The sequence below is a fragment of the Bidens hawaiensis genome, unplaced genomic scaffold (assembly GCF_021521415.1).
Source record: "Bidens hawaiensis isolate Kalapana, Puna unplaced genomic scaffold, B.hawaiensis_p1.1 tig00012605_1, whole genome shotgun sequence".
In the NCBI taxonomy this organism is placed as follows: Eukaryota; Viridiplantae; Streptophyta; class Magnoliopsida; order Asterales; family Asteraceae; genus Bidens; species Bidens hawaiensis.
Genome location: NW_027492035.1, coordinates 583,930 through 595,586, shown reverse-complemented (window position 1 = coordinate 595,586; position 11,657 = coordinate 583,930). Strand labels below are relative to the sequence as shown.

Here is an 11,657-nt window from a genome sequence, read left to right as displayed (position 1 = left end):
CTACTGTTCATCCCCTATAATTTTTTAATATATTTTGAAAGTGGTTGTGAGTGACGAAAAAAGAAAATGTAATGATAAAAGGTATATAAAGTATTATTTAATTGAAATTAAGAGAGAAAATGTAGTAAGTTTTAGTGTAATTTTTTGTTTAGAGATAAGAGGTGGGATGCTAAAATTCACTACATTTTCTCTCTCCATTTCAATTAAATAATACTTTTTATACCTTTTATCATTACCTTTTCTCTTTCCGTCACTCACAATAACTTTCAAAATATATTAAAAAATTTTAGGGGATGAACAGTAGATTTTCAAATATACAGAAAAATCACTATTTTTTCTAAAATATAAAAACTTTTCACTCACAACATCCCGAATCACTCTCTAAATTATAAAAACACCCATCACATAAAATAAGGGGTTAGATGAGAATGCTCTAATATGAACACTATGGGCCGCCACTTTAATTTTCTAGTTATATACCCCTAAACCAGGGATTAAACAGAAAAGTCAAGAATGGCTTGGTGGTAAGTGGGTTGCTATCAGTGGTGGATCTAGGAATTTTTTTCAGATGGTGCACTACTTTTATATGCTTCAATTTCATAGAATCGGGTATAAAAAATTCCGGGTCGGTTTGAGGGCTCGGGCAGAGTTCATTACAAACTAACAAATTAAAAACTAACAAATTAAAACTGACAAAAACTACCAAACTAACAAATTAAAATTAAAATTTAATAAATAACTTAGCAATTAACAACATCAAGAACAATTAAATATCTAACATATGAATGTAAACTTAACTTTCAGTGGAAAGATTCTAGAAAGAGTAACAAGGGTGAGTATGAGGAAGGGAGAGAAACAGCCACTGTGTAGGTATATGTTTTATAAAACCCTAAACTGATATAAGGCTGACTTAAAAAAAAAGATTCAAAAATTTGCTTGTTGTAAGGAATCGAACCCATGACCTTTCATTTACAAAACCAACAACTTACCAGCTAGTCCAGCGCTTTTATTCTAAATAAAGTGGTTCCTTTCTAATTTATAAAGTGGTTCCTCTAATATTTTTTACATATCAATACACTATTATTTCGAAACTCGGATGGTTCCCGAAAACCACCCATTTGCACTCTAGATCCGCCCATGGTTGCCACTCGCGAGCAACACCTTTTCGAACTTGGGTTTTCAAAATACCATGGTTTGCATTTTACATGTTTTTTGCTTTATTTCTTTTTGTTGTGCTTTAATTATGTAAATAATAATTTTATTTAAGACTTTTATTTATATTGTTTAGAACCAAAAAAATGTAATTTATAACTATAACCGGATTTTTCAAACAATATTTAATTTAAAGTGGCACGATCTGGTTAGGGATGTGCTCTTTGACATATTCATGCGGACCAGAATTTCTGTTAAGAAAGAAGCACCCGTAAATTTTCTGACTGACCCGTCGGAGGGAGGATCATCTCTTCGACCGGTTGATATTTTTGTGTTTGGATGGATAGTGGGAAAACATGCGTGTGTGGATTTAACAAGGGTTTCCCCTCTTCTGAGTTTAGGGAGTAGTGGTTTCACAGCCGGTCAATATGCTTTTAAAGCTGCTTCAGGCAAGATGACTAAACATGAGAAGGCGTGTCTTGACAGCCAACATGTATTTATTCCTTTTGCTTTTGACACTTTTAGTTTCCTCGCGTCTGAAGCTGTAGAGTTATATACCCGTGTTCAATGGGTCACGCATAATAATGTTATGACTGCAAAATCAACAAATATAGTTTTTAAAAGATTGGGTTTTACAATTTAAAAAGAGGTAACGCCACAGTTTGTTGCCCACTAGTCTTCTGTTTCGATCTAGTAACAAACTTTTAACTTTAGTGGAAAGTGACATAAATTATTAAAACGAAAAGCTATCCTAATCTAAAATAACCTAATAGATAAGCAAATAGAGAGAGAGGTAAGTATATTACACAGAAAAGTTGTTTTAATTTAAAATAACTTGTTAGATCAGTGACAGGTTTAATTATTATTTATTATTTAGCATATGACAAAAAGATTTGGGTCGTGCTTTTATTTTATTTTATTTTATTTTAAAATAGCGACTTTTTATTTTTTTTAGATCACCGAACTCTTTAATTTGAAGAGTCCCGTAGCCCTACTCCAGCTAGATTATGTTGTTTTAATCGGCTAACATTGGCTTCAGAATTTGTGTTGAGCGTTTCCCCTTAATTGATTTGATATGAATGTCATATATGGTTTGTAAGGTGTCAAGTCTGTTTATGTAAATTAAATTCCAAAAAATCGGATATCATGTTTCTTCTAAACAAATTTGTTTGAATCCATGTGAAATCGTCTATTTATTATTTAGACAGCATCAATAAGCATAATCCAAAAGGGTACATTTATGATTTAACAACAAATAAATATTATCGAAAACATTACAAATTAATCATATAAGTATATATATTGCATATCCTTCATATGAACAATTGAAGTCAGCTTGTCCCCCGCGTTTGCTTCTAGCACTGAGGAAAGTCCGCGGGTGGTGGTGGCAACGTTGATTCCGGTGTACCCCCATTCTCCACCAAGAAAGCGGTGCCCAAACCCCATGGCAAATGCACTTCCAAATGACAGTGAATGATCCACACACCTACAAAATATTCATTTCCACATATAATATTCCAAACTTCTCTAACACTATAAGATAAAAGGTTGTTCTATAATGTTTGTCTAGTTACATTGTATCTATAGAGTAATAAATATTATATCAAAGTTTACCTGGATTATCTGCTCGGAATCTGATGACAGCCCAGCCACCGGTAGGGACTCCGAGTGTGTTCCGTTCTTGAGGGTTGACAAGATTGAACTTTCTGGTGTCATTTGTTGGATCATAGTTCCCGAAGCCTTGAGCCAGCACGTAGAAATTGAATCCATGCAAATGCATGGGGTGATTTTCAATACTGAGCAAGGCTGTGTTCTGCAGCACGATCTGAACCGTCGAATTGAACTTAATTTTCTTGAGATTGGTCACCTTGGGTGTCATCAAAAGACTCTGATTGAAACTATTGCTGATGTTTGTGTAATCAAATACCATTGGTGGCTGATCAGGGAAATCGGTCGTGTAAACTCCACTCACATTTCTGAAATAGGCTTCTAAAAGCGACATTCGTGTTGGCAAAACGAATGAGTTGTTGTTCATGCTTGCAGCCATTCTTTGTTGGAATATCCCTCCACATGTTTGGTTGGAACCACAAGCTGATAGCCCGAGCCCGAAGATTATAAACATGTGCTCGTCCACTGTTCGTGGAACAGGTGACCAGAAGCGGCTGGTGACAAGTGCGGTTAGATTGCTAGAAAATGTGAAGGCTGTTGGTGTATCAGTGAAGTTGGGCATGACGGGAAGTATTGGTGTTGTTTGTGTGGCGTTTTGGTAAGCGAGGATCCCTGTGGTGATGTTGGGGTTGAATGAAATACCTAACGAGCTATCATATGGACTTGCAGCCATGTAGTATAATCCTGGTGACTGGTTTGTAGTTAATAAGACGTCGGTGGTTTGACCCGGACCCACGAGGACTACGTCTGTCTGGAATGGGTTCGTGTAGGCTGCATCAACCGCAACCACTGTAAAGTTGTGGTTGGCTATCTTGAAGAAGAACTGAGTGTTGAGAGCAGCGTTGATTATTCGCACCAAATATGTTTGTCCTGGTACCACGTCTAGCCTATACGTTTCTGGTCAAAAATGAACCAATATTAGTTACTGTAATCAACAAACAATTTAAAGAGTCACGTATCAATCAATTTGAGTGGTTGTTGACTATGAGAACCTAAAAACTTTTGTGCTCAATACATCTTTGAACTTTGTTTTTATTTTTCATATGAAATCGCAAATGAAACAACAATTTTTATTCCTAGAATTAAATTTACAAAACTTTTTTGGTTCACTTACTGTTTGAAGGGCAGAAGTTATACGTATCACCAGGCCATCCATTGACGGTATAAGCATCAGCGCTAACAGGTGCGGCTCCTGTGGCTAGTGCTGCGTTCTCAACATCGTTAGGGTCCGCGTTCCACCATTCACCTGAAATGTTAATTAATTAGTTTCATCATTATATTCTTTAAACACACACACATATATAGTTATATACAAATTAATATTTAAGAAACAGAAAAGAAAGAAAGCATACGTACGTACCTAACATAATTGTATCTTCACAATAAGGCTTAACGAAAGGGTATTTCTGTCCTTCTCGTGGGCGGATGATGAGAGCACCGTGGACAGTTGCTCGAAGCCATTGAGAGTGTGCATGCCACCAAAGAGTGCCCTCTTGACCTGTGAGATTGAACCTATAAGTATAGTTACCTCCCGGTCTGATGGGGCACTGAGTCACGAATTCAGGACCATCTGCCCATTGAGTTAGCCTTTGGAAAACACCATGCCTACACGTACGTACATCCGATCAAATATATATTACTTAAAAGGGCATGTTTCCATCCGATCAAAAATATTTAGTTATGGACTGGGATCGTAAAATAGACACTTAAAAGAAAAACCAAATAGGACCCCTGACCCTTCTCAAGAGAAAACCTATGGATTTCTAACAAGTTTTAACGCACACCAGTATTAAAAATCAAGTTCACTTACGGTCACCCAATTGTTTACAATTTAGTTTCTTTATACGAAATCCTACCTTACAGCGCGGAAATCAAATGCAGTTTAATTGATTCAATAGACAATAATTAAATAATCAAACCTAGACGGACTCCTTACGAAGAACTAAATCTAGCAAGATCAAATAATAAAGATCTATCGATAACCTAGCACCTTACAACTATTTAGGTTAGCAGCACACTTAGGTTTATTTAATTAATAATTATTATTCATATGATTTTATTCAAAATCAATCATATAATAATCATAAACACAAAGTAGATGACCTAATAGCAACCTATCATAATGACAAACAATAATCAAGGCAACTATGGAATAATAACAATTAATCAAACAATCCTAAATATCCATACGCATCAATTTAATATAAATAAACCTTTTACTAAATCATAAAAACCATAACGCAAATAAATCCCAAATCAAAACAAACGTCAACAAAGGTTCATCATAAGCCTAGTCAATCTATATGTTGGTGCATAATGTCAGTAGTTCATAGTCTAGTGTCTGTAATCCAGTCTGTAATGTTATTTGTGTTTTGTTTATGTTTAAGCGAAGTTACTGACAAGTTCGCTTATCAGGCGAACTTGTTAGTCAAGCGAAGTTAGCAACAACTTCGCCTGAACATATCAGGCGAAGTTGTCGTGTATTTATAAGATAGGTCACGGATTGTTTTGGGTTGTTGAAAGCAATCGTATACGCGTGTGTGAGTCGAGAGACGTGAGAGCCAGAGAGTATTGAGTATGTATTCAGTGATTATATCACGTGTTTCGGTTATAATATAACGTGTGTTTATTCGTATCGTGTGTTTGTTTGATTCGTGTTCTACGCTCGTAACAACCTACGCAGGGATTCCGCACCTGTGTAGATTGAGATATCCCGTGCAGATCCATCCAGGGAACCTACAATTGGTATCAGAGCATTTGCTCAATTGTGTGGTTCGGGATATTCATGCGGGTGTAGAAATCGTCCCGTTTCGACTATTCGCGGGACGTGTTTTCTGTGTTTTTGTGTCATTCTTACCTCCTACCATCGTATTCAACCCTTTACACCGTCAAAAACCTCGAAAAACCCAGAAATCAGATTTGCAGAAACTTCGTGTTCATCAGGCGAAGTTGCCGTCACTGTTCGTAGGGTTTCGGCGAAGATATAAGGTTAAGCGAAGTTATCCACAACTTCGCCTACCTTCTCAAGTTCGCCTAACTCAAGCGAAGTTCTCTACAACTCCGCCTACCTCCTAAGTTCGCTTACCTCAAGCGAAGTTAAGAATCAGCGAAGTTCTTCAGCGAAGTTAAGACTTAAGCGAAGTTATCCGTAACTTCGCCTACAGTACTTTTCAAAAAAAAAAAAATTTTTTTTTCGGGTTTCTTAGTTTTTGAGAAAGATGTCGTCAATTAACATCTCAGAGTTAGTTAAGATGGAAGTAGAAGCAGGGTCAGCTACTAAGGCCCCAAAGTTGCTTAAAGGAACTGACTTCGTTGCTTAGAAGGATCGGTTCGAACAATATGTCAAGTACCAGGATGCGAAAATGTGGGTATGCATCCAGGATGGTTATATTCCACCAACTATGGAGTACGAAGGTCGTGATCAGATCAAAAAGTACAGCAAAATGGAAGAAGAAAAGAAAAAGATGTATGAGGCCGAGAGCAAGGCTCATGCTGCCATCACTATGGCTCTTCCACAAGAGATCCTTCATACTTTTAGAAAGTACAAGACAGCAAGAGAGCTTTGGGAAGCTCTTGAGAACCGGTTTGAGGGAAATGTGGGAATCCGTGCTTCGAATATCAAATTGCTCAAAACTCAATTCTCGATCTTCAAGTATCTGAAAAACGAATCACTTGATGATATCATCACCAGATATTATCATCTGATGATTGAACTCAGCAACTATTCAATTGCATACAAAGAAGATGAGATTGTTGAGAAGCTTCTTGATGCTCTTCCACCAAAATGGGAGATGTATACTGTGTTGATGAGAGAAGATAAAGACTTTGCTGACTATGACCTTGAGACAGCAGTGAACAAGCTCCGAACCTTTGAGCTTAACATGGTTAGAAAGGAGACACCTACGGATCAGGTTCAAGATCCAGGTATGTATGGTGCTAAAGTCAACTCTAGTTCAGGTTCGAAGACTGAATCAGCTGCCTACTACTCGAAGGGAGAGTCGGGCGCCAACTCATCACATGAGGGGCATGTGTCAGTCAACACGAATGGTGATGTTTGCTTTGTAGCAGGTGGATCTAGTGCATCTAAACCGCAAACGAGCAAGAGTAGTTGCTCTCCAAGTATTCCTAGCATCAACTACTCTAAGATGCCTTTGAGTGTCAAATCTGCTGAAGAGCAGGTTGCTCTCTATGCTTCTTTTATTGCTTCTTATGAGAACTACATTCAGGGGAAGATTGTTGATCCAGCTATGTTGGATGAAGACTATGACCGGATTGATGCTGATGATCTGGAAGAAATGGATCTGCAATGGCAGATGGCTATGATCGTGAGAAGAGTGAAACGGTTTATGAAAAAGACCGGAAGAAAGTTTGTCGGTGGAAGGCCAGGGTTTGACAAGACAAAGGTAAGATGCTACAACTGTCAGCAAAACGGCCACTTTGCTAAGGAGTGCAGAAATGAGCGTGTAGAACGTGGTCAAGGCAAGTCTACACAGCATAATGGGTTTGAAAGAGGGAAGATAGATAGCACGTTGTTCTTCAAGAGAGAAGGAAGTGACTTCCTGCTGGTGCAAGTCTACGTGGATGACATTATCTTTGTTGCATCAAAAGTCTCCATGTGTCAGGAGTTTGAGGCCGTCATGAAGAAAAGGTTTGAAATGAGTGCTATGGGTGAACTAACTTTCTTTTTAGGATTGCAGGTTGATCAGAAGAAGGATGGGATGTTCATTCATCAGACCAAGTATGTCCATGATGTGCTCAAACGCTTCAAGATGGAGGACAGCACTCCATTCGATACTCCAGTCTGCGTCAATCACAAATTGGGTGCTGATTCAGACAACGATGCAGATGTGGACCCAACTCAGTATCGGGCTATTATAGGTTCTTTAACGTACTTAACTGCTTCTAGGCCTGATATTATGTTTGCAGTTTGTCTTTTTGCTCTTTTTCAGGCAAACCCAAAGGAATCTCACATGAAGGGTGTGAAGAGGATCTTGCGATATCTCAGAGGCAAACCAAAGCTGGGGTTGTGGTACGCGAAGGGAGGAGACTTGGAGTTGGTAGCTTACACAGATTCTGATTATGGAGGGTGCAATCAGAGTCGGAAGTCAACTACTGGAGGATGTCAGTTTCTAGGAGGCAGATTAGTGTCCTGGCAATGCAAGAAGCAGACATCAGTCGCCATTTCAACATGTGAGGCAGAATACATGGCAGCATCCAACTGCTGCTCCCAGGTTCTGTGGATTCAACAACAGTTACGCGACTATGGTCTGAATTTCTCACTTACTCCTATTTGAATTGATAACACAGCTGCTATCTCAGTAACTAACAATCCCGTGAAGCATAGTAAAACTAAACATATTGACATACGTCATCATTTTATATGGGATTGTGCTGAGAAGAAACTAATTGTGCTTGAAAAGGTGGATACGCTTGATAATTTCGCTGATTTATATACTAAAGCGTTTGACAAATCAAGATTTCAAAACCTTGTTGAGTTGAATGGGATGATCAATCCCGAGTAACCATGCTTTTTGTGCATATAAAAAAATGTCACTATCGCTTAAAATTATGTCGGTTACCTCAGTTTGAAGGACATATCCTCGGATATGTTTGGTCCTCATTTTCTACTTGTAGAGTATGAGGGTTGCCATTAACCAGATGACTGAAAGTGACCGTGGCGGTTTATGATGAGTTTTTTATTCTTTCGCTGAAAATTAGTCGTTCATACTTAGTTAGAAGGACACATACTTGTATGTGGTCGGTCCAACGGATCCATTGGATCCTCAGGATAACCGTTTACCTGAAGACTTTGAACTGATCGGGGCGATTGAAGTCAAAATTTTTTTAAGGGAAATGAAATTATTTTTCAAGTCTACTACTTCGTAAGAAGTTCTGTTACTATGTTTTAACAGAAAATTGATCCAACCTTGGAAAATGATAGATTTACTGATTCTGTGTGCTTAACTAGTGAAGTTATTAGGCATAAAAGGCTTTAGAACAGTCATTGTATGTCATGGTAGCTTTTTATGGTGCGTAAAAGTAGAAGTGATATAAACTAAATCTACTCGATTTTACGTGGAAACTCTTTAAGAGTTTTGCATGTCTTCATATATATCTTTCCGAATGATAGGCAGAAAAGAGATTACCCAGTCATACACGAGCCCGTAAGTGTTCTGATTCCCGTAAAGATAGTGTGTGAAGAAACTGCAGTGATCCAGATTCGGGACTTGCGGTTGTTTACTACTCTGAAGTCTATGTAAATGTTTATCGTAAAAAAAAAAAAAAAACCTTATGAGTTATTGAAACATTCTAGAGCTGACTATGTCAAGACTTCTCAATCATGGAGTAAGAAAGAGAACGGGAAGCAGATGAAGAGTACTTACAAACTTAATCAGACACTATGGGTCGAAGTCAATTCGGGGTGACTTGGGGAAAGCCAAATACGCTTTGAGAATAGATAGGAGGCATCATAATCTCTGAGTTGTTGCCCACTTAAGTTTTGAGCTTAATTGAACCTAACTCGTATCACATAAAACCATTCTAAGTAGATTACCTGCTTACAACCTGTTTCTTTATGTCATAATACAGCTAAACACGGATCTATGTGACAGTCACGTAATTAGTATGATTTCTGTTCGGATCTTTTCTAAAACGTAGTAGTCCCTGTCTAGACTGATATTTGATCCCTTGTACTTTAATTTTTAAAAGTTTTTCGTACTTAGGTAGTTTATGATTTTATAACTGGTTACTTGGACTTGATCGTGTCATTTAATTCTTAAAGGGAAGTTTTTAAAACTTAATTGCAAATTGTTCAAATTATAGGGGTTGATTTTGTAAAATTTGATATATCGGCGAATTTGTGAATAACTTCGCCCTAGGCGAAGTTATCCACAACTTCGCCTGTATAACTCCGCTCCTATATAAAGGAATTTTTAAGGTCAAACAATTTCATAATTTTCAAAACCAGCGAACTTATCCTCTGATATTTCAGCGAAGTTATCGATCTGTTCTTATCGATCTTCTATTGTTATTTTTTACCTCGATTCAACTCAGATTAAAGGTGTGTAGGGTTCTATATTCGTATAATCATGGTCGTTTATGTTAATCACAGTTCGATTCGACCCGTTTCGTGACCTCGATTATTTGAAACCTAAACACCCGATTTTCAAACTTGATATTACGTGATAGTAATGTGCATGAACGTCTAAAACTTCATAAAATCATGTATTTCGGAGTCCTCGATCTCCGAAATCATCATCTACACGTTGTTCTAAATCTATAACTGTTGCCGATTCAAATTCGGCGAAGTTACAGTTTAGGCGAAGTTATCCGTAACTTCGCCTGAGGTTTAACTTCGCCTGATTATTGATTTAGAAACAGTTTAGGAGGCGATGTTGTGGTTAGGCGAAGTTCTCATTAACTTCGCCTGGACCTTTTTACTTATTAGTTATTAGACGAACTTAAAGATGAAGCGAAGTTGTTCCCAACTTCGCTCCACCTTTAACTTCGCCTATACAGATTTTATCACAACTTCGCTCATGGTAACAAGCGAACTTGTGTTATGCCTTAACGTCTATCTAACTTGGTTCGTTTGTTGCAGATATGGCTGCTGTTGCTGGTGCTGGAGGTGCTGGTGGCGATGATGGAGGAGATCAACAAAGACAGTTCTTCCCGGGTCACAACATGTATATCACCTTAGACCCGGAAGCGAGCGGAGTTGATGATTTCCGCGAAATCATCACCTTCCTTTTACGCTCGAGGATATTCCACGCCATTACGACAACTCTGCCGATTTCCTTGCCCAACATTGAGGATTTCTGGCAGACGGTGGAATATGACTGCCGCGTCGACCCCCCGGTGATGCGTGCAACGGTAAATGGTCAGGATGTTCAGTTCTCGTCTGAACAAATCCGGGTGGCTTTGCAATTCGGAGAGGAGACGAGGGACGACCCGACAGAGTTTGTTGCTCCGTTCCGTGATGGAGCATTTCTACGAATGGGATATTCTGGTCCCTTGGGGGATACACAAAGAAGGAAATGTTTCTTGCTTGATCAGTGGCGCTTCCTCATGCACGTAATGATTGTCTGCATGTCAGGGAGGAAGGCGGGCACTGACGGGATGGGCGCGACCTTGCAGTCGGCGATGACTGCTCTGACTTATAACAAGCGTTACAGCTTGAGTCAGATGGTCTTCTATGAGATTGATCGACAGCGAAGGGCGATGGGGCGTGAGAGATTCATCATGTATCCAAAATTTCTCCAAATGATCTTGAATCATGTTGCTCCCACGTTGCCTCAACGTCGCCCTATCAGATACGTGGAGAGTGTGAACAAGCGTATCTTTGCTCAATGTAGAACTTCGAGTGCTAGAAGCAAGCCTGAACTGCGTCCTAGGCATACTCCACTCTTTGGGTACTTAATCAACCCGGAGTATGTGCCTGCTCGTGGGGATGAGTTTAGGGACCCGGCACCACAACAGGCAGGAGCACCTCAAGCTATACTTGCTGCTCCTGTTGTGTCACCAGAGGAGGAAGTGGACCTTGATGCAGAATTTGGTGGTCAAGGCTTCTTTGATATGGATCGGGTGGATCCAGAGGAGAACGTTCAGGTCCCTGTTGAACGTGCCTCGACTGTGCATGTTACTAGGGCAGCTACAACGGTGGCTGACTCAGATTTTGATGATGTAATGGATGAGGCAAGACGTATGATGGTGACTCAAGAGAGGACGTATGGGAAGAGAAATAGGACAGATGACGACAGTGAGTCAGAAGAAGAAGAAGAAGACATTCATAAGTTGATCAGACGTTCAAGAAGGGACATGACATGTGCAGGTAGGGG

The 11,657-nt window shown here is 39.1% G+C and overlaps 1 protein-coding gene across 1 annotated transcript; it reads right to left on the bottom strand.

Moving 5' to 3' along the window:
- Positions 1 to 2,466: 2,466 nt before the first annotated feature.
- On the bottom strand, positions 2,467 to 4,275 carry LOC143541496 (laccase-7-like). Its single transcript, XM_077034312.1, has 4 exons — positions 4,181 to 4,275; positions 3,935 to 4,066; positions 2,767 to 3,717; positions 2,467 to 2,638 (listed from the first exon to the last, which is right to left on the bottom strand). Exons 1-4 carry the CDS (start codon positions 4,185 to 4,187, stop codon positions 2,508 to 2,510), a joined length of 1,221 nt encoding a protein of 406 aa, XP_076890427.1. The 5' UTR covers positions 4,188 to 4,275; the 3' UTR covers positions 2,467 to 2,507.
- Positions 4,276 to 11,657: the final 7,382 nt, after the last annotated feature.